Source organism: Neophocaena asiaeorientalis, unplaced genomic scaffold, assembly GCF_003031525.2.
Source record: "Neophocaena asiaeorientalis asiaeorientalis breed wild unplaced genomic scaffold, Neophocaena_asiaeorientalis_V1.1 scaffold253, whole genome shotgun sequence".
NCBI classification, from domain to species: Eukaryota; Metazoa; Chordata; class Mammalia; order Artiodactyla; family Phocoenidae; genus Neophocaena; species Neophocaena asiaeorientalis.
Genome location: NW_020174553.1, coordinates 2,433,990 through 2,461,988, shown reverse-complemented (window position 1 = coordinate 2,461,988; position 27,999 = coordinate 2,433,990). Strand labels below are relative to the sequence as shown.

At 42.4% G+C, this 27,999-nt stretch overlaps 1 protein-coding gene across 1 annotated transcript; it reads left to right on the top strand.

Moving 5' to 3' along the window:
• Positions 1–619: 619 nt before the first annotated feature.
• Positions 620–26,932, top strand: ELOVL4 (ELOVL fatty acid elongase 4). Its single transcript, XM_024757435.1, has 6 exons — positions 620–935; positions 17,241–17,428; positions 18,607–18,687; positions 21,838–22,009; positions 23,068–23,195; positions 25,713–26,932. Exons 1-6 carry the CDS (start codon positions 836–838, stop codon positions 25,986–25,988), a joined length of 945 nt encoding a protein of 314 aa, XP_024613203.1. The 5' UTR covers positions 620–835; the 3' UTR covers positions 25,989–26,932.
• The last annotated feature ends 1,067 nt before the right edge of the window (positions 26,933–27,999 follow it).

The window sequence follows — 27,999 nt, the reverse complement described above, 5'->3', positions numbered from 1 at the left end:
AATTTAGAGGGATAACTTCTGTATCTCCCTTGTCATGGTGACAAGTCTGTGCAGGTGGAGGTGAAGGAAACAGAACCCAAGGGAAATCGAAGTGAATGACAGGTAAGGACCAAAGCACGTCGCCTACCTCAGCCTTCCCCACAAAAAGCTCACTCTTCCCTGTCCAGTTTCCTAAGGCGCATCCAGGGTGGATGCGAGGTCACGCGTGGGAAGGCGTCATACTCCTCCGCAGGTGCCCGATGGGAGAGGGAGGCGGGGAAGGGGAGCAGGGAGACCCGCGGGGGTAGGTGGCAAGGGGAGGCCGCGGTGCCCCGCACCCCAGACCACGTGTAGAGGCCGAGGACGCGTGATGCGGCCCGGCCAGCGCCTGCGCGGCCCCGGCCCCCGCAGGCCCCTCCCCGCCGCAGTATCCCTGCGCGAAGTCCCAGCTCGCGGGCGGGAGGAGGGGCGCGCCGGCCCCTCCTCCTCGCGCGCGGCCACGTGACGCCGGCCGAGGAGATTGGAGCGGCGGGGGGGGGGGGCGGGGGGCGGTGGCGGCAGCGCGTGGCGGCAGACGGGTGCAGCACCGGGCGCTCACAGCAGGATCTCCACCTCCTCCTCCTCCCCCCGGGAGCTTTGACGGTACCTTCTCCTTCGCCCGGCTCGTCGCCGCCGTCGCCGTATCCCCGCCGCCGCCGCCGCGGCGCGCCGACGAAGGGGAGAAGACGCAGCTGGGCCGCCGCCGTTAGAGAAGTCGCCGGCTGCCGCTCGCTCGGTCCGCCGTCGCCTCGGAGGTCGATCCTCCCGCGGGGTCTCCGCTTCCTCCTCCCAACGCCAGCGCCCGCTCACCGCCGCGATGGGGCTCCTGGACTCGGAGCCGGGCAGCGTCCTGAACGTGGTGTCCACGGCGCTCAACGACACCGTGGAGTTCTACCGCTGGACCTTGTCCATCACAGGTAAAGCTCTCCATCCTCGCCTGGCCCCGCGGGAGACACCAGCCCCCGGCCTCGGAGCGCCCGGCCCGGCAGCGCCCCCGCCCCCTGCGGCTGTTGGGATGCTGCGGATCCGAGGAGGTGCCGGGCGCGGAGACCGCGCTAGGGCACTGGTTAATCTGATCCGAACGTTAATTCTTCCCCTCCCCTCGACGCTTGCCCGGTTTTCCTCTGAGCTTCCACCATCTCTCGTCAGGTTCTCGGATGCAGGAGCTGGCATTTCAGATGGAGTCTGTGCTGCTGAGAGCTCGGCGCAGGCCCGCCCCACCCTGTGGTCCCACATCTTCCGAGCTCTGACACTTCTCTTTTGCACAGGGATCATTTTTAACATTTAGCAATATTCCGTCGGTGAGATGGCTCGGGAGGGCGGAGAGCCCAGTGGTCGCTGTCCTTTTGCTTCTTTTGGCCTCCTGGTTGTTTTGACACACCTGCTAATATTTTGTCTAGCTCGTCCATCTAGAATATAATTTGGAATGAAAAGTCAAAAGCCATTGTTCGGCTCCTTGAACCTTGGAGGAGGTTAGTTTCCGAGGCTTTTTCAACAACAGATAGGCTTGAAGTGATTGTCTGTGATGGCTTTGCGCAGTGCAGTGCGGTCGGGGCGGGGGAAGGTTAAAACACCGGGAAAGAAGTAGGGAATCTTTAGGAAAGGGGGTCTCTACAGCAGCACCTAGAGGTGGTCCCAGAAGCCTACACGTATACAATTGTCTTAAATTGGCAAACTTTTCCCTTTCAGTGTTGTAGTTTGACAGGGATGGTTAGTTAGCTGAGCTAGGCAGCTTTTCTAAGGGGAAGAGTTGTGCTAATATGTTATTTTTATATTTTGCCATTTATTTTCTTCATTTACTTCAGTTACTTTTGGGTTTAAAGCATTTACAAGTTTTTGAAATAAACAGTTAAGCTAACAGGATTTTAGAAATGATCTTATGTTTTGCCATTTCCAGTCCTTTTGCAGTATTGCCCTGCATCCCAGCGGCGGAGGAGGTTAACCTTATATGTTAGGACTGTGCCTCCCTTCCCAAGGAATAGAAGTATATTCCTATAGTTTGGTGTTCGTTGTTAGAGTCAATGGGACAGTGGTTACAGCAAGAACACAGTACAATACATGGGATGTATGTCGTGGAAAAAAACATGTGCTGGAATTATTTATGTGTGAGACAAAATGATTCTTTGGCATTGATATGGCTTTAACTTCTTTAGCAAAGTGTATTCTTTTTCAGAAGATCTCAAGTTTGACACTGAGAAATAAGCTACTTATTTAGCTGTTGCTCTTGCAAATGGTTAAAAAGCACTTTTTAATGGAGTCGTTCCTTTTTAAGTCTCTCTCCTATGTAGTGTACGCTGAGGTTATGCTGCTATACCTACAAAAACTGGGAAAGATGTATCCTTCCCTTCGTCTCTGTGATTTTGGTTATTTAAACATTGCATCAGGGTTTCCCACGACACAATTGTACAGAGCTGAGCATCAGGCAAGCTCTTTGGCAGATAATTGCACTTTGCATACTTCAGAGTTCAGGCCTCGTCAAGGTCCTCAAATCTCCATATAGCCAGCCACACCCAGGAGTTCTCATTCCTGTCTGTCTTCCCTTCCTACCTCAGAGCTTTCCCACCTCTGGAGTCGCAGAGCAATTGACAGCAAAGGTAGAATATGCCTTTCTGTGATGGTTAATTCCTTCCTAATGATGCTTGTATAAAAAAAATCACAAATGAAACGGGAAGCTTTGTGCACTTGCCTCCTGTGAAAGCTGTCCACGAGCCTGTGAAGGGCAAATAATATAATATTGAGGGCCAAGCCGGAGTAGTGAGAGTAGCCACTAGAACGAAGTGACCTCTCACTAGCAGATCAGAGGGAGGGTATTCACCCACGCTCTGGCTATCCACTTACGAAACCTGAGACTGCTTCCTTGCTTCCTGTAATGAGCTACCTAGTGTAGGTAGATGGTATTTCTTAGCCAACTTAGAGGCTTAGTGGGTTCTACCTTGCTGCTGCGTAAGAGGGCTATTTCAGCCTCAGGCAGAATAGGTCTGCCCCACTCTCCAGTCTTTGATTCATTCGCACTACTCTGATTCCAGGAGGATCTCCTTGCTATATAGTTTCATGAAAATCTGGGTGAAGGAGTTTCAAAGTAGAAAAGTAGCTTATGAGATGAGGCTGAAGAAGTCGATGAGTCAGAGGGGAAGATAAAAGTGGGCAGAGAGAAAGATGATGTTGAGAAATAGCGATGAGTATGGTGAAAGAATGCAGATCATTCAGGGAGAGAAAGAAATGAGCAAGGCTCTGTGCCCTTGAGTGCTTTCATCCTCACACTGTAGTTGTGTGCTTCTTTGTTTCTGTTTTATCAGTTCATTAAATACTTCTCTCCACTGAGGTTTCTGCCTAAGTGTAAAGTTAAGTGTAAAGTTTTCTGCCTAACTCTTATCTACTTTGGACTTTCAGAACAGGAATAGTTACACATTTGTAGAGTACATTTGATGAGCCCAAAGATTTTTGCCCTAGGGCAGTTCCTGCAAAAATACCATTTTGCGCTGTTATATCAAATGGTGGCTTTTTAAAAAATAAATTTATTTATTTATCTTTTCTTTTTTTATTTTTGGCTGCATTGGGTCTTCGTTGCTGCACACGGGCTTTCTCTAGTTGCGGTGAATGGGGGCTGGTGGCTTCTCTTGTTGCCGGTCATGGGCTGTAGGCTCGCGGGCTTCAGTAGTTGTGGCACATGGGCTCCGTAGTTGTGGCTCACAGGCTGTAGAGCGCAGGCTCAGTAGTTGTGGCACACAGGCTTAGTTGCTCCGCGGCATGTGGGATCTTCCTGGACCAGGGCTCAAACCCATGTCCCCTGCATTGGCAGGCGGATTCTTTACCACTGCAGCACCAGGGAAGTCCCCCAAATGGTGGTATTTAATAAAACACGTCCAAAGCAATGTATAAAAATTGGGCTTGGGCTTCCCTGGTGGCTCAGTGGTTGAGAGTCCGCCTGCCAATGCAGGCGACACGGGTTCGTGCCCCGGTCCGGGAAGATCCCACATGTCGCGGAGCGGCTGGGCCCATGAGCTGTGGCCGCTGAGCCCGCGCGTCCGGAGCCTGTGCTCTGCAACAGGAGAGGCCACAACAGGGAGAGGCCCACGTACCGCGAAAAAAAAAAAAAAAAAAAAAAAAATTGGGCTTTTCAGAGACACATATCTAGCAAATACAGAATATGTCCCACAGTGTATAAACACAGGAAGTATTACTTTTACTACATCATTAATACATTGGAGTCAAAACTTTGAAAGAGCTGTACTCTTAGAAAAACAGCAAAAATAAATTTTCCCTTCTCTATAGTTTTAGATATTTTGAACAAGGAAGTGAGTCTCGCTTTATTATAGGAAACTATAGACTGGCATAGGACATTTTTATACCCGTTGGTGGCATGAGAGTAGGGACTCTGATGTCATTGTGTTTTTTTCTTCTATTTTTTCACTTTATGAGTACATTAAAATTATTAGGACTGGGGTCCTAGGCTCAAAGTGTACATCCATTCAAGAGGAATTGTATGTAAAATTTGAAAACCAATGAGTCTTAATACCCCAACTTATTAATACCCAGTTGTACCCGAATTGTACCTTATATTTCCCGTTGCATTTATTATTTTAATAAATACTTATTAGTACCATTTTGTGTAACTGACATTAACATAGAAACATCCTAGAAAGTTAGTAGCCAGCATGCCCACAATAAGGCCAGATGTCTCTTGAGCTACCATATTTCTTTTTGACCACGTTTTTTTTTTTATTATTTTAAACTTTTTATTTTATGTTGGAGTATAGTTGATTAACAACGTTGTGGTAGTTTCAGGGGTACAGCAAAGTGATTCAGTTATGAATATACATGTATTTATTCTTTTTCCAATTATTTTCCCACTTAGGTTACATAACGCTGAGCAGAGTTCCCTGTGCTATACAGTAGGTCTTTGTTGGTTATCTGTTTTAAGTACAGCACTGTGTACATTGACCACATGTTTTTAAACAGCCATTGTTCTTGGAGTATGTTTGTACACGCATGTGTGTTTGGTGGGGGACTTTGACACTGCTCTCTGTTCACAAATATGGCACCCTACACTTGGGTGAAAAATGAGTGTCTACTTGGGAGTTGAAGTTAGAGTGTGAAAGGCCAGTCTAGCTGGCCTTACCCTCACTTTGGAGGGTCAGAAGGGAGAAGGGGATGAGTGGTTCAGGAGGAGGGAGGACTCCTGTGGGATGATGATGAAATTCAGAAGCTAGGCTTGTATAATCTTTCCTTCTTACCTCATCACCTGCCACTGTGCAGGCACAGTTCTGGGCTCCGGGGAGAGAATGAGGACACTCGGTCACCGCCCCACGCAGCTTACGGCCATTCCACCTTCCTTGGCATCATGGTCTGAAGGCAGTGTGATCAGAGTCAGAGTCAGGCCTAGTTGGGGCCTAGGGAAGGTCAGGAGATTACCCTCCTCATCTCCACTTCTACTTGCACCGCAGTCTTGAGTCGTGAGAGGAATGTACGGGCTCTGCCTTTAGAGTATTTTAGCTGTTTCACCACGTGAAGTTCATGTGGGTACTGTTGGGGAGAGTATTTGAAAGGTCGACTAAGGAAAGGGGTGTCAAAACTAAAAACCCATGGAAACTGGGATTGAGTTTAAGGGCCAGTGAGTCAGCCTGGCGTGCTGAAACTGGGGGCCCGTGGGAGGGGATGTTTAACTCAGCTCAGATAGGTAGGGTCTGTCCCACAGATTGCCGGGCCCCAGAGGAGCACGGGTCTTTAATATCGTCTATTATAGTTAACGTTGGTTTTGTTATTTGTCACAGTTAGAGTTTTTTATCTACGTTATTATCTAAAACAGATTTTTTGTTTGGCCTAGCCTGGAAACTCACTTACCATTCTCAATGTTTCTTTGAGAAAAGACATTCTAAGTTCTAGGCAGTCAATTAAAGACAAATATGTGGAATGTGTCCATCTTGTAATGTGGGATATCCCTTAGGCAGCATTTTCAATGGGGTCCTGGTCTTATCCTTCCTTCATAACCTCCCTGAAGCCTCTAGGAGGTCCCTGCCATTTTAGGGTTGTTTGTTTGTTTGATTCTTGTTACTTTTTCTCTCACCAGTGGCTTTTGGTGGCAGACTCCTGGATTCTAATGTCTGATGCTCTTGTCCATTCCCCAGCAGCATGTAGCAAAGCATCCAATCACAGATGGAATTCCAGGAGGGGAAAACAGTGCAAATTCTAAAACTAGTGTCAGGACACAGTTTTTTTTTTTTTTTTTTTTTTTTAGCGGTACACGGGCCTCTCACTGTTGTGGCCTCTCCCGTTGCGGAGCACAGGCTCCGGACGCGCAGGCTCAGCGGCCATGGCTCACGGGCCCAGCTGCTCCGCGGCATGTGGGATCTTCCCGGACCGGGGCACGAACCTGTGTCCCCTGCACTGGCAGACGGACTCTCAACCACTGTGCCACCAGGGAAGCCCCCAGGACACCGTTTTATACAGTTAGATTCTTTGGCTTTGGGAAACAAGGTTTTAAGAATTACGTAGATAGTTATATCAGGCAGTGCTTTTGTGATCTTAAGTGCCACAAAGAAGTTGGTCATCCTTTTAAAATTCGATGTTTTATTTTTTTGTCCTATGATAATGTAATTAGTGAATGATTTAATATTATTAACGTAAGTATTATTTTACATTTATTGAGTCACTTATTATTTTGAATTAGACATATATTAGCACATACAGAAGAGTTGGGTAACAGAATTATCTGTCTTTTCTCATGCTACATGGCTCTTCTTTCTTTTTCATTATCAGGACGTTTTTCAATTAAGGTGCTGTTGTTTTATTTTACCTTAGAATGAGAATGTATCAGAATATATATTTAAAAAATCATATGGGTTTTGACTTTTAGAAAAGAGAAGGGAGGAAGAAATACATGGCCTTTCAAAACCAGTTTCCAGCTCTCCGTTCTAACCTGGTCAGTCAGCACCCTGCCCAAAGACGTGCAGCTCTAGCCAACTTGGATAACTCACCCGTGAGTAAAACATGTGCACGTCTGCCTTGACGTCCCTTATCACGCTGCCCCTGCCTTTACTGCCCTTTTCCCTGGCTCCTGCCACACGTGCCCGTCACCAAGACCCTCCTGGCTCAGTCTCCCTCCCACACGGAGCCTTTCTTGGTTGTGGTACCCGGAGCAGCTCATCCTAAACAATTGCTCATGTACATCCTTGTGCTGTTCCTTCTGGGACTCTGTTGTCTTGTACTGTTTTGTTTTGTTTTTTTTTTTTTTTGGTGGTATGCGGGCCTCTCACCGCTGTGGCCTCTCCCGTTGCCGAGCACAGGCTGCGGACGCGCAGGCTCAGCGGCCATGGCTCACGGGCCCAGCCGCTCCGCAGCATGTGGGATCTTCCCGGACCGGGGCACGAACTCGCGTCCCCTGCATCGGCAGGCGGACTCTCAACCACTGCGCCATCAGGGAAGCCCTCTTGTACTGTTTTAACCTTTATTATTATTTATCTTTTCACTTTGTATTTTTCTCCCCAACACTAGGAAGTGCCCATACATTTGTTGATTTGATACAACCCTCTTAATCCAGTACAATTTCAAATAGTGATATATTCTGGTTGCTAAATACTAATAAGGTTTTAGGCTACACTAAATTACAGAGAGTCTTAAAAATGATCTTTATCATTTTTAAAGGTAGTCATAAATTCAGTTGATGTTGACTAAATTTAATGAAGGAATCAAACCATTAAATCACTTAGCACGAAATACTTTAAAGAGATATAAAATCAGATGTAATTCTTCCTCTCTCTTCATGGTCTGTGCGGAAGCCTTGTGATGTGTGTGGGAGTGAGGAGGGCAGCGTGGTGTAGGGAATGGAAAGGATCCTGGACTGGTGTTTAGATGACCGAGGCTTTAGCCCCAGATCTGCCGCTAATTAGCCGTGAGAGTTTGGAGCTGTCCCTTTGCTTTTCCAACTCAACTTTTTTCATCTCTTAGTTGAGTTGAATTAGGTAATCTCTAAGGTCTCATCCGGCTCTTAAATTCTGGATATAGATGGAACTTAAAAAAATTCTTTAAATTGGTAAAGCAATTTCAAACAAACATATATTGAAAAACCGCATTCTATGCAACGATGCCAATCTTTCCCAGCAAGACTGTTACTGGTGCTGCCCAAGTAGTGAAAATAACAGATTCATATTTCGTCCTTCTTTGGGCTTCCCTGGTGGCGCAGAGGTTGGGAGTCTGCCTGCCGATGCAGGGGACACGGGTTCGTGCCCCGGTCCGGGAAGATCCCACGTGCCGCGGAGCGGCTGGGCCCGTGAGCCATGGCCGCTGAGCCTGCGCGTCCGGAGCCTGTGCTTCACAACGGGAGAGGCCACAACAGTGAGAGGCCCACGTACCGCAAACAACAAAACAAAAACAAAAACGTATTTAGTCCTTTTCACTTTCTCTTATCTGCTCCATAGGAAATAGTTAAAGGAATAGAAAAACAAAGGGATACAGATGTTTAAGCACCTGTTTTGACAGAGCACTGTGCTTGTTGCTATAATTCTGTACCCATTTAATGATCTACATATTCCTTGAACAACCCAGAGTTAACTATTTTGTCAAAAATAATAACAGTAACATTAGAGAATAAGTTTATTATTCTGCAGGTGGTTTCATGGTCTTGGGCATGGCCAAGGGCAAATTATTACATTTTTACATGGTCTTGGGCAAATTATTCCTGATTCTTTGGGGCTTATATTTCTACCTGTACAATTAGAAGGTTTGAGACTACATGTTCTCTTAAGGCCATTTTATTGAATCCTTGTAATAGCTCCTAAAACAATGGCTTAGATAGTCTAAACTTAATCTTACTTTATATTTTTTTTCTATAGAACATAAAAATTACTGATGGTAATTTTTCTTTAATTTGGTTTAACTCTTCTCTTGGGACAGAGGAGGATTTAGTGGTTTGATTATTGTCAGTAATAATGACAGTGCTGACGCGTATTGAGCTCTTATTCTGTGTGAGACAGTACATGCAGTGTCTTATTCCTCCCAACAACCCTGTCATCACCCGTAAGGCCAGAGAGACTAGGTAACTTGCTGAGACTTATTCAGCTGCTAAATGAGGAAGCTGGGGTTGTCAGGCTGCTAGTCTGACTTGAATGCCCATATCCAGAACCTAGGGAACTCCTCTAGTCAGGAAGAAAAGGCCTGGAAGACATCGAAGGGCTTGACGCTTAGCAGGAGGGGCTCAGATGATCCCTGACGTAGGACACACCTGCGTGGAGGCATGGGTGCAGAGGGAACGGGAGGCAGCGGAAGGAAGGGCTTTGCGGTGTCCACGTGTGCTGGGAACTCTCCCATTTAACCATCGCCCATCAACCCTGTGAGATGGTTATTATTTCCTCATTAAAAAGAAGAGGGGAGAACAGTTGACTCTCCATCCATAGAGTCTGTCGCCCACCCCATCGCTTTCAAAACACCTTACTCCCTTGGTCCTCACAACATCATTTTCTCTTTTCCTTCCTCTCTGGTTGCTTCGCAGCCACAGATCCCACTCTTCCCTTAAGTGTACCCCAGGGTTCAATCTTTGTTCCTTTTATTCTCTCATTCTATGCGCTCTTTCCCTTGTGACCTGAACTTCTGCTGGGTTTCTCACTGCCGGTGACTCCCTTGTGCGTCTGCAGCCCTGGCAGTCATCTGCAGTTCCAGAGCCTACTGGATGCCTCCACCTAGGTGTCCCATGAGTGCTTCAAACACAAGCTGTTTAAAAATGCACCTGATCGGACTTCCCTGGTGGCTCAGTGGTTAAGAATCCGCCTGCCAATGCAGGGGACACGGGTTCGAGCCCTGGTCCGGGAAGATCCCACATGCCGCGGAGCAACTAAACCCATGCGCCGCAACTACTGAGCCTGCGCTCTACAGCCCGTGAGCCACAACTACTGAAGCCCGCACGGCACAACTACTGAAGCCTGCACGCCTAGAGCCCGTGCTCCGCAACAAGAGAAGCCACTGCAATGAGAAATGAGAAGTCCGTGCACTGCAATGAAGGGTAGCCCCCGCTCGCCGCAGCTAGAGAAAAGCCCACGCGCAGCAACGAAGACCCAATGCAGCCCCAAATAAATAAATAAATAAATTTTAAAAAATGCACCTTCTCATCTCCTTCCAGATCTGCTCCTCTTCCTTTATGCTCTGTCCTGGATCCATGACTTTACCATCTGTGCCACCAGGCAAGTCAGAAATCTGGGGGTAATCCTGAACTTTTCTTTCACTCTCACCTCTCACGTCCATGTCAGCCACCACGTCTGTAGACTGTGCCCCTGTGACTTCCGTATCTGCCTATCTTTTCCATCACCAGTGCAGCCCCCGAATCCAGGTTTCCCTCATTTCTTGCATTATAGTGGTCTCCAAGGCTGGCTGCCCGTCAGCATCACCAGGGGAACAGTAGATACTGGGGTGGAGCCTAGGAATCTATATTTTTAACAAGCAGGTGATCCTTCTGCGGGCAGCCTAGCAACAGACAGATACCTGAGAACCACTGATCCAGCTGGTTTCCCTGCCTTTCCCCTTCAGTCCATCTCCCACTGCCTCCGTCATGATCTGCTAAAAGCCGAATGTGGTCTCCTGTTTCTAACCAATGAAGCATCTCCCCTTTATCTACAGGATAAGTTCCAGCGTCTTCAGCATAGACTCTCCCAGGTCTGATCTGACCTGTAAATCTCTAGTCATTTCCTGCCATCTTTGCTTGTACATATGCTCTACCTCAGGCCTGCTTAGTTTACAAAATAAGTGCTTTATCTCTTGATTTGGGGCTCTTTATACATACGGTTCTCTCTGCAAGAAAGCCTTCTGCCCTCCCTGTCTGCCTGGCAAGCCCCTCCTCTTCAAGGAACAGTTCAGATGTCAGCTCTGGAAGTTGCCCTCGTCGCCTCTCTCCTGCCCTGCCACTGTTCTCAGACTGGCCTCTAACATTGCTGTCATCGTCCTGCAAAGCAATTGATTTTTCATGTCTGTCTCCTCCAATAGCTGGCGAATTCTGAGAGGTCAGGGGCCAAATAGCCTGTTGCAAATCACTTAGCTCAAAAGGGATGGAGGGTCTGACTTGAAAAGCTGTTCTGTATACCATGCTGGATGATTTTAAGATATAAATCAGGTAAGGAATAAAAGACTCTTGGTGGAGGGTGTTCAAGGGAAGCCCCACTTCAGATGGACCATTTTTCCTCCCATTTTTAAAATAAAGGTGTAAATTTATACATGATAAAATGAACTCTTTCCGAGGATCAGTTCGTGAGTTCTGACAAACGCATACGGTTGTGTAACCATTCCATGGCCTTTTAACATGGATAAAATTGTGTGATTGCTATCCAGGCTAATGTTTGTAAATAAATCAGTCCCACTCGGCATGAGTTTTATGAAACAGTCAAAATGTTCTAAATGGAAACTATTTCCTGAGAAAGAAGTTAACTCTTAAGGGTCTGGAAGGTTAAAGTAATGTGTCTTAGTAATTCTTATTACTGAAATAAAGTTTCTTGTTCCTAAACTTGATTTGCTATAATATTTAGCTTTAGGTTTGCTTAACTTTAAAACTCAGAGAGGGAACTCATTACCAAGGGAGACAGCTTTTCTACTTACAGAAAAAGAGACCTCATGGTTAGAAATTTTCTGAATTTAGGTGTAATTTATTTCCCTAAAGCTCTTCTCACTGGTTCTCTGGCAATAGAGCATAAATCTGATATCTCTTTAGTATTTGATGAGGCCTCCTTTTTTCAGGCTAGACATCCTCGGTCCTTCCCCAGCATTTAGTGTCATGTCTCCCAAAGCATCACGATCCTGGACCAGGTCTGCCAGATGCACCACCCGTGAAAACGTGCGCCTTGATTTGTTTATCTCTTGTCCTTCTTTCTGCTAAGGGGACTTCTGTAGTTCCCGCTTGTTTTCTTTCTCCTGAAGGAACATGACTGACAGGCACAATTCTATGTGAAAATTTTCTTTAAACCTATAATTTAGGAAGAAATTGATGGGAGCATTTCTCCCTTAGAATGAGTGGGCATGGTGACTGAGTGGTCCTAGAGGAGCTGTTGGGCCACAGGAGGCTTTTGCTCCACCTTCTCCAGCAAGTCTCTTGGCCTCTCTGCATCTCATTTTTGAGATAAAGGGATCATTTCTAAATCTAAAATTCTACACATCTGATTTAGATCAAGGCTTCCATGCAACATGAAAGGCTTAAAATTGTTACTAAATAGGCTCAAAAATAAGAGCAAAATCATCAAGATACAAAGGCATAGACCTATTGATAAACATATTATAATATGAAATAGAGAGAGAAGACAATTTGGCAAACAGATCGACTGGAGTCCAACTTTATATTTCTACCACATTGATTCCCCCACAGCCCCACCAAAAAGAAGAGCTTTTCAAAGAGAGAATTCCCAAGAGTGTTACGTGAAACCCATTTGAATCTCGGTATTCCTTGATGACAGAATTTGACTTCAGTGGTGGCGGGAGGGATAGGGTTTCGACAGAAGTTTTCTTTTCCTGATAAATTCACGGTATGGAATCCCACCCATAATTGTATAGGATTAGGGTATTGACAGTGAACCAGAAATATATCTTCTTTTACTCTAATATGCCTAACCTACATTTGGATTCAGTGTAGCTCAAATGAATAGAGGATTTAATTTACCTTCAAAAGGTTATTAAAAAAAACCCCACCAAACTCAGGAGGAGAGGTCAGACTTACAGTTACCAGGGGTGGAAGGTGATGGGACGGGGCATTGGAGGAAGGGTGGTCAAAAGGTATAGACTTCTGGTTCTGAGATGAGCACTAGGGGCTCGGCGTACGACGTGAGGACTGTAGCTAACACGACCGCGTGGTGTATAGGAGAATTGTTAGAGTAAAGCCAAGAGTTCTCATCACAAGAAGGAAAAATGTTTTCCTTTTTCTCTTCTTTCTTTTCTTTTCATTTTCTCTATACTAGAAGACGGATGTTAGCTGAACCTGTTGTGGTCATCATGTCACAGTCTATGTACATCAAACCATCATGCTGTATGCCTTAAGCTTATACAGTGATGTATGTCAATTGTTTCTCAATAAAACTGGAAAAAAGCCAAAAGAAAAAAGTAAGCAAATGCACACATCTTTCTTAGAAGAAAGGCAACATATAAAAAATGTCATTTAAACATTTGTGTTAATGAAAAGCTGGATAATTCGCTATTTTATATAAAATAGTTCATCATTAATATAAAATAGGTAAAGCTTCAGGTACTCGTGGTTTTTCTTTACTGTCCTAATCTGCCATCACTTGTTTTTGGTTCGAGGCTTGGGGGACTGTTTAGTAATGGTGAATTTTCATATCATCGTTTGATACTATTGTGACCTACTCAGTCCTTCTTTTTCGTGGAAAAGGGAACATGTAAAAGAAGTGTAGGCTATCTTGTCAGATAGAAATATTAATGCACACAAATTCAGAAAGACACAGATAACTGCAAAGACATGGAGAAATTTCATGCAAATGTTATCACAGAGTGGAGGTTGCTGTTGTACTGTGACTCACGTTGCTGACAATGACTACAACTTCTGTGATAATCATTGGGGGTGGAAGTTTTGAGAGCTCTCTGACCCTTGTGAACTGGAGGGCTAATGTGAGGTGGATATGGTGTGAAATGTCGCCTTTTATAGGCTGGACATAGGGCTCTGTTAAGTGGTTGTCAAGTGAAGGCATGACCTGCACTGTTGGGTGTTGTGTTTTTTTCCCTGGAGAAAGCAATGTGGTAAAGACGTTGAGCCCCGTGGAGCACACATGCTCTCAGTACTGGGAGGGGGTGGTGCTGACTGACTTCAGGTTAAAGCTGTGAGCTTGCGTGGAGGAGGTCTGGGAAGAGCTTGGGAAAGGGCTGCTGGGCTCTGAAGAAACCTCGACTATCAGTAACTGTACTGTTGGGTTTCACTGAACGGACAGACAGTAAAGGAGTAATATGAAAAAAAAAAAGATCTACTCCTCGTTTATTCATCAAATAAATGTTCAGGTACCTCAGCAGGCCTGGTAATACAAGAGCGGGATACCCAGCCCCTGCCTTGAGGGAGATGGCATTTTAAGGAAGTTTACAGGACCGTGTGATGCCCTGTAAGAGAACACATGTGCAGGGACTCTGGCCGTGAGAGGTGGGTCCCCTGGCCAGCGGAAACTGCCTATTTTCTTGATCCAGTTTTCCTTACCTTCAATTCCATTCTTCCTCCTAATTGTTATTTTAAAAGGTAACAATTTTCAAAAGTTAAAAAAAAAAATCCCAATGGATCCCCTAGTTTTCTGATTCTCAGGGACGGTCCATGACGCTCTTGGCGTAGCGTCAGTTGGAACTTCCTAGAAAATGCAGAACCTTCCTAAAAATGGGCTGTACCCTGAGCTGCTGAGTCAGAACCTGCATTGTAACTGTGCCGCCAGGTAATTCTTCTCCTCATTAAAGTTGGAGAAGCACTAATCTAGTTCCCCTTCATCTCTCCATCAGGAGATGAGGACCGATTATGCCCTTAAGGTCCACCCACAGCTGCAGAGCTGGCGTTGAAACTCAGCCCGGCTGTTTACTGATGGAGCCTCCTGTGCCTTCTCGGATATGTCTGCTACTCCTTATCTGCTCCTCCCCACCTCTGTACCCTTCTCTTGGCCTCTGTCAGTGCTTCATCTCATCAGACCTTCAGCTGCTTACTCGTGTCTCTTTAAATACCTCTGTTGAAAACGTAAGGCAGATAGCTAGTGGGAAGCAGCCACATAGCACAGGGAGATCAGCTCGGTGCTTTGTGACCACCTGGAGGGGTGGGATAGGAAGGGTGGGAGGGAGGGAGACGCAAGAGGGAAGAGATATGGGAACATATGTATATGTATAACTGATTCACTGTGTTATAAAGCAGAAACTAGCACACCATTGTAAAGCAATTATACCCCAATAAAGATGTTAAAAAAAAAAGAAAGAAAAACATTGAGAATATTCCAAAAAAATACCTCTGTTGAGTGAGTTACTCGTACTGTGCATCTGAAAGAAGGAGCTTATTTATTTATTCTTGATTCGGGAAAGTTTGGCTCCATTTCCCTAGTTTTTTCCTGCTTGCTGCTCAGAACTGCCTTTGAAGTCAAGAGGAATTATGTGTGTATAAGAGTTAAGACAGGGCTTCCCTGGTGGCGAGTCCGCCTGCCGATGCAGGGGACACGGGTGCGTGCCCCGGTCCGGGAAGGTCCCACATGCCGCGGAGCGGATGGGCCCGTGAGCCATGGGCACTGAGCCTGCGCGTCCGGAGCCTGTGCACCGCAACGGGAGAGGCCACACCAGTGAGAGGCCCGCGTACCGCAAAAAAATAATAATAATAAAAAGAGTAAGACATAATCCGTGATGTCAGAAATTAGAGTCTCCTTACAGGTGGATTTATCTTCCTGTCTCTGTTACATAGATTCTCTCATATCAGAGTCCTTTTGCTCTTTGTATCCGTGGGAAAAGCAGCATCTGCCCTCCCTCTAGTTTGTGGATGGGGGTTGGAGCTCCCTGGCAGCTCCTTCCCTAGTGACCTGAAGTATACAGCCAAGCTTTAGGATTTAGGGGGTTTGTATTAGTTTCTTTTCTTTTTTTTCTATAATATAGAAAAATAAAGATCTAAGTCGATGAATACCCCATGTTTTAGGTTGGCTTTTGGCGTAGAAAGATGTGGTCACAGAAGAATAAAATGACAACAGTAAAGAAAAGGGAACAATCACTGGTAAGACCATAGTGGCACAGTGCCTTCAACAAAAATCAGCCCATCTTTTAAGTCACCCCCTCCTTGTAAGAGGATTACTCTCTCTCCTGTCTTTTAAGTACTTTAGTTTATTTTTAATTCTAGAATATGTTTTGATTTGAATGACAGAACCATACTTTCCATGAATAGATAGAGAGTAGGCCTCCTCTGTAAACGATAAAGTAAAATCAGTTTTTCTGGTTTTTTGTTGTTGTTGTTTTCTTTCAAGTCACTATCCCACCCTTCTAACAACTCTTATTTTATAGAAACCATGGTTATTGTGTCATGCCCCAACTTCGGAAGCTATGTGATTAAATATTTTTGTATTTGTGTTTCATGTCTTGTATCTTATTTTCTGTTGACCGCATATAGAAACAGACTAATTTATTTTTAGGTAAAGTATTTTGAAAGACAGTTAACTTACCCAGAGCTATTTTGCATATATAGTTTTAGTAAAACTGACAGTTTAAATAGGGGGACATTGTAATGAGCAATTAAGTTAAATTCATTTAGTCTAGGTTTTACGAACTGGCTGAAAGATAATTTTTTTTTTTTTTACTTTAAAAAAAAAATATGATTTTCCTCAAAATAGAACATAGAAGTGTTTTGCATTACCAAGAATAAGCTAGACATTAGATCCACAACCTTTAAAATGCTGTTTAGCTTTTAGATATATAAAAATTAACTTCAGTGTCCTTTTGTAATGTAAATTTCGGTCGACCTCATATTTCATCATGCTTCTCTTAATGTTTTATTTGTGGCAAGATTCTGTTATAAATTTGATGCAGGGTTGCATATTTGAATTTAAAAACAGTTGATTCATTTTAAATGAAATATGTTACATTATATATATATACATACACACACACACACACACACGCAAGGTAAATGATTTATAGCTTTAGAGAAAAGTACTTAAGTTGGTTATATTCATGGGAAAAAAGGTAGACTCATGTTCTCAAGGAAAAAGAAAAATGTCTTGAATATGTGGTTGCTGTTTAAATAAGTTATAGAAATGTAATGATCTCTAACTTAATCCTCAACTTAATGCACATATAACTGTACTCTTGTCTTCAGTATCCAGAAACATTCCGGGGAACAGCTTCCATGCTCCAGACCTCTTCATTTTGGAGCAGCTTCCAAACTGTGCTAGTAAATTTCAGATGTTTAATATGAAAGTCAGGTTTCTCCTTAAAGTATTTATTTTCTGTCTGTGAAACCTTTGAGTCACTTTTCATCCCAAAAGCCTCTTCTGAATTTTCAATGAGCTTTGTTTCTTCTCTCTGTTCTCGAGGTTCTCTGTAAAACATGTAGAGTGTGCCTTATGTAATAAAACTTCATTTTCAAAAGGTACTCCCAGGAATGGGTCTTGTTTCTTTGGTTTTACGTCATGTATTTTTGTCGGGCCTCTAAGAATCTGTATTTGGTCAAATCAGGAAAACTAAGTTGAGACATTATGCTTCCTAATAAGTTCATTTTATAGAACATTTATTGTATAAGGAATTTTATGTTCTCTCTGTAGATAAACGCGTGGAAAATTGGCCTCTGATGCAGTCCCCGTTGCCTACGCTTTGTATAAGTACCCTTTACCTCCTGTTCGTGTGGCTGGGTCCAAAATGGATGAAGGAGCGAGAACCTTTCCAGATGCGTTTAGCGCTCATTATCTATAATTTCGGGATGGTTTTGCTTAACCTTTTTATCTTTAGAGAGGTAGGTTTACTAAAGTTCCCTTTATAATTCCCCAAGTCTATTGCAAATTAAAAAAGGAGAATGTGTAAAACTATCATTGTAATGTTGTGCCCTAAGATAAATGTTAGCTCCTCTAAGAGTACATTTTATGTTACTGACAGTTTTCATTTTTGGGTAACAAAAATATGAAACATATGTAAAGTGTAAGACAGTTGTTTAAAGTGGGATTTTGAAGCAGACAGACTGGATTCTAAAATAACCCGTACTAGCTTTTCTGACACTGGAAGTTATTTAACTTTTTTGAGATTCATTTTCCCCATCTGTAAGATGGGCATAATACCTAACTTCTAGGGTATCAGAGATAAGTGAGATAATTTTTACATAGTGTTTGGAACATATTAAGCGCTCAGTAAATAGTTGTAGCTATATGTTTATAACTCTTATTCAGCAGTTTCAGGTTTGGTAACTGATGAAAATGTGCAGATGTAGAATACCGATCTCAAGTTTAAATCCTATTACATAATGTAATTGTATTTTATGTTGGAACTGAAGTGGGTTAACTGTTATACAGCTGTTGCTGCTAACCACTGCCCACCTTTCTGGGCAGCAGCAAATCCTCCATGGCATTTCGAAAGAAAATCCTAAAGGCTGGATTGGCACAGCCATTTCTTAAGTTGTAAGAGTGAAAGGAATTTGTTTTCCACGAGACTCCTCATTAATGTTCTGTATGAACCCAGAGTACTGGACTGGTGATGCTAGGGAAGAGAACAGTATGCTCCTTTAAAAAAACCTTTCTTTAATTGACAACTTAGCCTACGGAAGCTCAACTTCATAAAAAACTTTAACTTGTTTGGATACTTTACCCAGTTTGTTAGATGCAACCCACTCTGGTTCAAGACTAGAAATCCGTGCAACTCTTGCTGCATCTGGTGAATCACAGTTTCTCTTAATATTATGAGGTAGAGAGTCTCTGTCTCAGTCCAAATGTCACATGTCATTTTAAATTTAGATTTCAATTTTAAAATAAATTGACAGAGAGTAAATTTTAGAAATTCCAACATATTAAATGTTTAATGCGTTGAAAAATTTTAAGACCGTATTGCTTTTAAAAATATTTTGCAAGTTTGCATATTGTAGGTAGTGCTTATAAATGCCTTATCTACTGAAACTTTACTCCAAATATTCTTCACTTTTTCCAGCTATTCATGGGATCATATAATGCAGGATATAGCTATATTTGCCAGAGTGTGGATTATTCGGATAACGTTCACGAAGTCAGGGTAAGTACCTTGAAAACACTGTTAATCAGTAGAAGTTGGTTTAATATTGTAGTCCCTAGTCTGTGAAAAACATTCTTCAGTATAGTGGTAAAAGTGTACTGGATTGTTTCGAGTCAACAAAGCTATGCTTTTTTTTTTTTAAGTACATAATTGAAAAGCTGTTTTCATCCCTCCAGTATCTTCTCTCATTTGGTAATGTGAGAGTGAAGGTGTGTTGGATTACTAAAATGCAGTAAGCAAAAAAATAAAAAGAGAAGTTCCATGTTTAGTATAAAGATGATATTTTAGATTTTTGTTTTTTTGGTCAAGAATAGACACTCTTAGAGAAAGCTGAATTCATTTGTTAAGAAAGCCTGAGGAAAACGAACATCTTACAAACTATGTACTGTTTAGTAAACTAAGCACAGCACAACTAGTATAGGTATAAACTCAGTTTTTATCATCTTTGCAGAAAAGCAGACCAGTAATGTAGTGTTACCATATTTTACTTTGCAGTCACCTGCACCAGTAAAATTACCATCTTATTTTATTAACTATTTATTGAACAACTCTTGTGTGCTATGGTTCATATCAAACATTACATATACATAAAACATATTTATATAGCATATATAACATAAGTTATATGTATGTGTGTGTTTTATGTTACATGTAATATATGTATTAATATAATTTGTAGTAGCTGCCCTTGGAAAAAAGTAGCCCTTTAGCATTGGGGTTGGACAATATAAATAGCAGTATCCATCAAGACCCAGCACCAGATTGCTTTCATGTAGTTACCATTTTATGTCTCTGTCTTCATTTCCCTATTAGGAGATATAATGCGCCGATGAAAGAAAAATCACCCCTTTTGGTTGTCATGTTGGTTTTATTCATTGAACAAATGTGTATTGAACATGTGCTGTATGTAGATAGTGTGAGGGGCCCTGGGGACCCAGGTGGAAAGGCAGATAGGACCCCTGCCTTTGTGGAGCTGACATTCTAGCAAAGGTGGGAGAGGCAGACACTAGTCATGTAAACAAATGGTTAACAAGAACCTAAGACCCGTGATGCGACTGAGAGAGGATGAGAGGAGCCCCTTTATACAGATTTATTGGCTACGGTAACCTCGCTAGAGAGCCTCTCCCTGGGTGGAGCGCTGACTCAGGTCTTGCTCAGGTTGGGGAAGGAAAGGGAAAAGCGCTGGGCTTGCTTTCTATGAGGAGTGAACCTAGGTAAACCCCTTGGATGAAACAACATGCTAACATTTTGGGGATAAAGTTTTAAAAATACCACTCTGGTCATTGTGAGCCTACCATCCTGGCATGTATAAACGATCAGTTCTTTAAAAATTGAGAATGGACTTGAGGATATGGGGAGGGGGAAGGGTGAGCTGTGACAAAGTGAGAGAGTGGCATGGACATATACACACTACCAAACGTAAGGTAGATAGCTAGTGGGAAGCAGCCGCGTAGCACAGGGAGATCAGCTCCGTGCTTTGTGACCGCCTGGAGGGGTGGGATAGGGAGGGTGGGAGGGAGGGAGCCGCAAGAGGGAAGAGATACGGGGATATGTGTATATGTACAGCTGATTCACTTTGTTATAAAGCAGAAACTAGCACACCATTGTAAAGCAATTATACTCCAATAAAGATGTTAAAAAAAAAAAATTGAGCTATTGTGAGAACTGAAATCAAGTAGGAGAAAGAACCAGAGCGGCAGCAGATTGCATTTGAAAATTTCCTGGCTCTCTCCTCCTCTCTAATATGAGATGTGGCAGAGTAAGTGTTTTACCCAAAGACTCATTTTTGTATTCATTGTTATGTAGCCAAGAAGGATCTCTTCACTTTGATGTAGCTATTCAGTTTACAAACTACAGAGAAGGATTATTTATTACTATTCATGAGTGGTGGCTAATTTAGAGGCCCACATAGGGGGAGAAATAAGACATTATCTCTTCCCTTCTAGATAAAGTTTGCTGCACCAAAATGTTATACTTTAAAGTACTAACATAATAGTGAATATTATAGTGTTGCTGTGAGGAATTCCCTATTTCAAGCCTATTTTCAAACAACTTTATCATTTCCAACAATATTATTACTCAAGCAAATTCAGTAAATAATTCTCAGTTTGTAAATACAGTACTATTTTTTCTTTGGCCTTTCTCTTTCTTCCTTGCTACACTTTAAAATTGTAATTTTGTTTTTCAAAAGCAAAAAGCCAAACCCAGACAAAAACCCATGGCATCCAACAGGTGCAGGTATAAAATGAGGAAGGTCTCTATCAGCTCTGAAACACCTAAGCCTGGCTGTGAGTGAATCTGCCAGACCCCTGGCACACAGAGGTGTACGAACAGATTTCAGTTATGTACCGCTGCCTTTGGTATTTGTACATAGGACACATGTCACAGAAAATACTTGACATAAAAAAGACGAATTGAGGTTACTATTTTAGTAGGATCCTTGGAAAATATTTTAAAACATATACACAGAGGTCACCTCTCACTGGATCCTTGGATCCTTAATCTCAGCATGTAATGTAATCTTTCTGCACCATCTGGTGTCTTAATTAGAGCCCAGGAAAAGAAGAGACTTATTTATGTAAGCACGATTATATTTATGACCTAAGAAATATTTGTTGTGTATGTTTGTTTGTTGCAATTTATCATTTTAAAGATGTTACTGCCTAATAAAAGCTACTGTGATTATTGCATATGTTAAAGTGAGAGAGAGAGAGACACTCACAGAGCCCAGTTGCTACCCAAGCACACTTGCAAGAATCTCTGACGTATGATATAGGCTAGGCATGAACAAGTGAAATACCTTTACAAAGTAAATATCTCAGTTTCTCTACCATGCTGAAAATCATAGCAATGTGAAAGTGTTTGCAGCTCTGCATTCAGCAGTTGGGTACTGGTGACATCCAGCTATGGAACAGACTGAAAATTTTCTCTTAATTGTTGGCACTGTGTAGATACAGATTTGGACTCTTTCTTTCCCATTATTTTCCCTGTGAATAGATGCCTAGGTTTCACACCCACTTAGACAAAAATGATTCTGTGCCTCCTACATTTTGTGCAGTGAAGATTGTTTAGGACTTAGAACGTGTAGAAAACCATGTGATAGTGTCATTCTGGCGTTTGTAAAATGCTTTTTTCCCTTTCTTTCTACAGATAGCTGCTGCTCTGTGGTGGTACTTTATTTCTAAAGGAATTGAGTATTTGGACACAGTGTTTTTTATCCTGAGGAAGAAAAACAACCAAGTCTCCTTCCTTCACGTATATCATCACTGTACAATGTTTACATTGTGGTGGATTGGAATTAAGTGGGTCGCAGGGGGACAGGGTGAGCATTTTCAGGAACATATCCCCAGGTAGTCAATTATGTAAATGTGGAAGATGGAAAGTAGTGAGAATTTGACTTGGTCTATAATTTAATTTACTTTCATGGTTAATTATTTCTGTGTTAATTTCACTTTAAAGAAATTTGAAGAAAGTAAAGCTTTAGCTTTTTATCTGTGACTACTTTCACACCTACAGATTTACCCCAGAGATAAGCATAAACGAATCCCAAACATAGCAAGTTATATTTTGATAGGGAACAGTTCTAGTGGTTCTGATCCAGAGGATACCAAGATACAGCTTCTCAGTCTGAGGCTTTGTCTCCTCTCCAAGCCCGAAGCCCACTCCTGCTGTCAGACAGGCCCAGGTGCACCTGTTGGTTCTTACTCAAAGGAAATTGTGTGTAGCCTTCTCAGTGTTGAAGAGAATCTGAATTCACAGTTTGGCCAAGGTCTGCCTCCAGCTTTTCAGATGCCTGTACATTGGAGATGATTCACATCATTGAGCTGTAAACAGACCATTCCTCTGATGGGGACCCGGGGTACAAGTCAGTATATAATAGCACAGTTCACTTTGCTAACTTCCATTTAAAACTATTTAGGAAACTAAGAAATAAGTACTATTTTTTTGTAGCTATGTATATCAGCACATGTAAAGGCAATAAGGAAACATTTACAAATCTGCTTAAACAATTATACGTACCATGACTTTTTTTCCCCAAGAGTAATAGAATGCAAAGTAATACTGGCAGTAGTTCTGTATTGGGGCCTACTTAAGCCACTGGGGTACCCTCATTTGAAAATTTGCCACTTTGAAAGTCCTTTGCATTTGAAGGACACCCTTTTTTATTTATATGGTGAAAGCCTGAGTCTAAACTTTAAAAATACTTGGCATGATCTGAAGAGAAGGCTTTTCCATTAGAACTATTTTACAACTTTTATTCCTCATCTGTACTCAAGATTAAATGTTGGAAAATAATGTAGATTCACATATTTTATGTCCAGATGGTTTATCACCTAATACAGGTTTCTGTATCTTGTAATTACCTCTGTTTTTCTAAAGCATTTTTCGGAGCCCAGATGAATTCCTTCATCCATGTGATTATGTACTTATACTACGGGTTAACCGCCTTTGGCCCATGGATTCAGAAGTATCTTTGGTGGAAACGATACCTGACCATGCTGCAGCTGGTGAGTTAAATGCTTCTAAAGTTTTTTCTGGTGAAACACTGAAAATGTTTGAATCTAATTAATTGTAAAGTGCTGAGTCGTTTTCGGCAATTTTCTGTTACCAAGCCGACTTTCTCTGTGCTCCAGCTATAGGAGTTGAGGCTGTTTGGTTCTGAGCTACCTGTTCATAGACCTGGTGGTCATGGCCACTCGTTTTTTAAATGTCCTTAAAAGACCAGACTCAGCTCTTGTCTAAGAGAAATATCCTTTAAACATATCTGTGAAATGGATGAGTAAAGACCTAAGCGCACCACAAAGTACACAGACTCATTTATGATTAGAAAAATAATCTAACTTCTTTCTTAGGCTTTTTTTTTTTTCACTTAAAATGTTACTACTGCCTCTCTTCATCCTGCCCTTCCGTAAATTTTCTGTTGTCTATTCCATTTTTCCATCCTTGTGAACAGATCCCATACGTTTAGAATATGAAAGTTGTAGGAAAGGCACAGAGCCAAGGAAGGGGTGGGGTAAAGGAAGGGACGAAGGGGGACTTCCCTGGCGGTCCAGCAGCTTCCACCACAGGGGACATGAGTTCCATCCCTGGTTGGGGAGCTAAGATCCTGCATGCCCCGTGGCACGGCCAAAAAATTTAAAATTAATTAAATTTAAGAAAAGGAAGGGGCCAAGGACCAGAGAATTCTTAATTCCCCAACACACAGTCATTAGCGAGCAGAGCTCGGTATTCTCAAATGCTAGTCTTCAGAGCAGGCAGTTCTCAGCACCTGCCCCCAGTCGGACTTCTTGTAGCATCTGGGTGCATCAGTGCAACCTTCCAAGCCAAGCACTAGTAACCAAACTGGAAATCCAAAACCAACCTGGTAGCTATCCTTAAGCCTTGGAATTTATTATAATTTGCTTTAATCGTAGCACGTACACAGTTTTATCAGTGTACAGTGGAATCACATTTGGAAACATTATTCATCTCTGCTTTAAGTTTCTAAACAATAGGCTAACCAAACAGGAAGCACAACCTTTGGGAAATGCTGGGTGTGCATGATTCATCTGTAAGTAAAGTGCTACAGGAAGCTTCCTCCAGTTTTTGTGTAAGCCATTTATATAGTTTGTGTAATTCGTTTCTCTCAGTAATTATTAGATGGTCCCAAGAAAATGAGGAGGTGACAAAACTCATGTGAACTCTCCGTCTCTGCTTTGCTGGAGCCTGCACCTGACTGTCCTTTAGCGATGCCACCCCTCACACTCACCCTTCTTCCGTGATGCACGTCCTAAAAACCATTGTGAAATCAAAAGTTCTTAAAATCTGGATTTTGCCATGGAAAACTTCTAAAGTTTTTTAGTCTGATAGAAATTTGGGGCTTACATGGGATAAATTTTGAAACTAATATTTAATATAGTAATTAATATTGATAATGCTGTCCTTTAAAGAGAAACCACAATTGCCCTTTCCAAACAGGATGTTAATTTCATGAAAGGTAGTGTATTTCCAAGCGAGAAGCTCTCACAACAGTTCATCGTGTATGTTAATCTTGTAAAAAGCTAACCCTTGTTAATACCATGGAATTCATAACTCTTATGTTGAGAACCATTCACTCTTTTTACACTTATTCTCAAATATCTACAAAATTTTACCAAAAAATCTTAGTCTTTAAAGACTTGTGTCCCTTCAAATGCAAATTCACTTGTCTGCTATTCTGTAAGAAACAAGTAATGAACCATTTTGATAAGCTCATTTTTAGAAGTATATGTACTGGCTTGCTGACAACTTTGTGGAAAGAAATCAGTAAAAAAATATGGGAGGAGGGCTTCCCTGGTGGCGCAGTGGTTGAGAGTCCGCCTGCCGATGCAGGGGACACGGGTTCGTGCCCCGGTCCGGGAAGATCCCACATGCCGCGGAGCGGCTGGGCCCGTGAGCCATGGCCGCTGAGCCTGCGCGTCCGGAGCCTGTGCTTCACAACGGGAGAGGCCACAACAGTGAGAGGCCCACGTACCGCAAAAAAAAAAAAAAAAAAATATGGGAGGAAAACAAAAATTGAAGAGCCTATAGTACCACTACTTTACTCTCTTAGGCCACTGATATTCCCTCTCATGAGGTAAAATTATTCAACATTATCCAAAAAATAATTCCTTGAGCCCAGACACCAGGCCAAGGGCTCGGGAATCATGGAGACCAACACAGAGCCCCGCCCTCGGTTGTACACGGGTGGAGAGGTGGACAGTCCAGAAGTCAGCAGATGCAAAAGACACAATTCCTGTGAAACGAAAAAACCCACACAAAACAGAACCCTTCGGTTAAAGGGATGGAGGTACCCTCTGGGTGGAGGTACTTGAGTCTTAGCAGGAAGCCCTAGCTGAGGACATGTCATTTGAGCAGCAGCCTGAGTAAGGAGGAACCAGAGAACTCTTAAGCCTTGGACCGTGGGGCGACGGCGTGGGCCTGGCTCAGCCGCACAGAAGATGCTGAGGTCGTGACGAGCTGCTTGCTGCCCACAGTAAACGTACCTGCGCTGTTTTGTTTTTCAGATTCAGTTCCACGTGACCATTGGGCACACAGCGCTGTCCCTTTACACCGATTGCCCCTTCCCCAAATGGATGCACTGGGCTCTCATTGCCTATGCAGTCAGCTTCATATGTCTCTTCCTTAACTTCTATGTTCGGACGTACAAAGAGCCTAAGAAAGCCAAAACTGGAAAAACAGCTGCGAATGGTATTTCAGCAAACGGTGTGAACAAATCAGAAAACCACCTAGTGGTAGAAGATGGAAGAAAGCAGAAAAATGGAAAGGCAAAAGGAGAGTAAAGTGAACTGGGCCTTACCTGGTGTCGACAGCGAGGAAGCTCCCACTTCACATACAATTTCAGGGAAACCAGAAGCAAATGAGGGTTTGGGGATGGGGAGAAGACAAACGTGCTCTATGTATTAGTGACCTTTAGATTGACTAAAGTGTTAAATACAACACCCAGGTGTTTTATTTATGAAGTTTTTATTTTAAACATTTTTTTATTAGCCTTGACCAAAGCAATCATCACGTGACTTTGGAGGCCCCTCCCCCTGTCCGTATTCATGTGTACAATGTATGAGAGTTTTCCTGTCTCTTCATTCTTCAGACTGATAATCACAGAAACATGGTCTTTATGCCTTTTTTTTTTTTTTTTTTGGCTAAATTGCTACTTACCTACTGATGAAAATCAGTTACCTTCCATCTTCTGGTCCCAAACTGGAAATGCAGCTACTTTAAAACGTGCACGCTTGAACTCATTTGCTGACTGGAGTGGTCAAATCTCTCCACCTCTAGTCTGAAGATACCCTTTTGGTTGGAATTAAATTTTAAAAATCTGATGATCTCTGTAGACTCTTAGAGGCTTGATGATGATGGTGTTGGGGAGAATAAGAATTACAGTAGAATCCGCCCGGCGACTCAAAGGTCACCGTGACCTATCTGCAGCACAGATCATTGTGGGAAACAATTTTTGTGATGAAAAGGCAGCCTTTCAATACTCCTGTTACTACCATATATATATTATAAACGTTAAGGTTATTGTCTGATTGGAATATGAAACAACTCATGTCTCTATTAGTAACATCATAGTTACATTTATGTGCTGTTAGAAGAGAGTATGTTGATTTTTATCAGGCTTTCCTTGTTTTGATTTGTGGCTGTTACCGATTTTTCATATGTGGAAATATACCTACCTCTTCTGTTGGAAAGAACAGTTAAAATTAAATAAATTTTAATTAAAAAATCAAGGAGTCCTCTAATGTAGATTTTAATATTAACTTTCAAATTCACTAACACTGTTTTGTGTTTTTTTACAAGTAGTGTCCAGCAAGCTTCTCTGTGAAACTATCCTTCTCTTTTAACGTGTTTAATTCTGGAGTGATACTTTCCTTGTGACAAAGTTGCAAGATCTTATCTGTAACTAGATATGAAGTGTAAACCCATTTTGGTGCAATGTTCTTGACTCCTTGGTGCTAAAGGTCATTAAATTCAGTGCTTGATTGTTACAAAGTGTTAATTGCTAAGACATAAGATGAACACGAAAGTGAGAGTAGCCAGAATCAGAAAATGAAATTTGCTGTTTACAAAGGAAGTGTTTCATGCAATATAAAAAAACAACTGGAAATTCACTAGGAAAGAACTTGCACCCTGTCTTATTACATAGGTTAAATCGCTAGTGGGTATCGCACAGGGATCGTTTGAGAAAATGTGACCAAAAAAAAAAAAAAAAAAGGCATGAATATTTCTAAGTATCTTTAACATGTCAAAACCGCATGTGCAGGATGTAATGCTGTTTGTGCAGAGTATTTCAGAATATTTTGTAAACCAGAAAATATTTATTGTGCATTAAAATGACACTCTTTCCCCCCAAGGCATGCAGACATGAGAATTACAGACAATTTGCCGCGTATATAATAGTTTGGTCTAAGAGGATTCAACACTTTTGTTTTTGCTGCTCAGTGTGTAATGACTAGAGATGTGTAAATCTTTGTGAGCTTTCTGTACTGGTTCCCCAGAGCTATTCCTTCCCTGCTACCTGATTTCAGCACAATAAATATACTACTGCTGTGGGAAAAATGATTTTTTTTTTTTTTGGTTAATCAGTTGATTATAATGTAAATTACCTGCTAGATATTTATTTCAGTTGTTAATATTCTAAATTCTCCCCTGCTGCCAATTTCTAATGAAAAGAAATGAAACTAGAACTTGGGTGTCAACAATTTCTGGTAAAAAGCTTATTCCTTTATGGTAGCGTATTTTTACTTTAAAACTTAGCTGTCTTTGGAAGAACTTTTGGCTCCAGACATAAAA

Excerpts from the sequence above, each read along its gene's own strand:
- ELOVL4 (XM_024757435.1), top strand. The coding sequence starts at position 836 with ATGGGGCTCCTGGACTCGGAGCCGGGCAGCGTCCTGAACGTGGTGTCC. Across the intron at positions 936-17,240 it reads CTGGACCTTGTCCATCACAG|ATAAACGCGTGGAAAATTGG; the intron begins GTAAAGCTCTCC and ends TTCTCTCTGTAG. Across the intron at positions 22,010-23,067 it reads GTGGGTCGCAGGGGGACAGG|CATTTTTCGGAGCCCAGATG; the intron begins GTGAGCATTTTC and ends GTTTTTCTAAAG.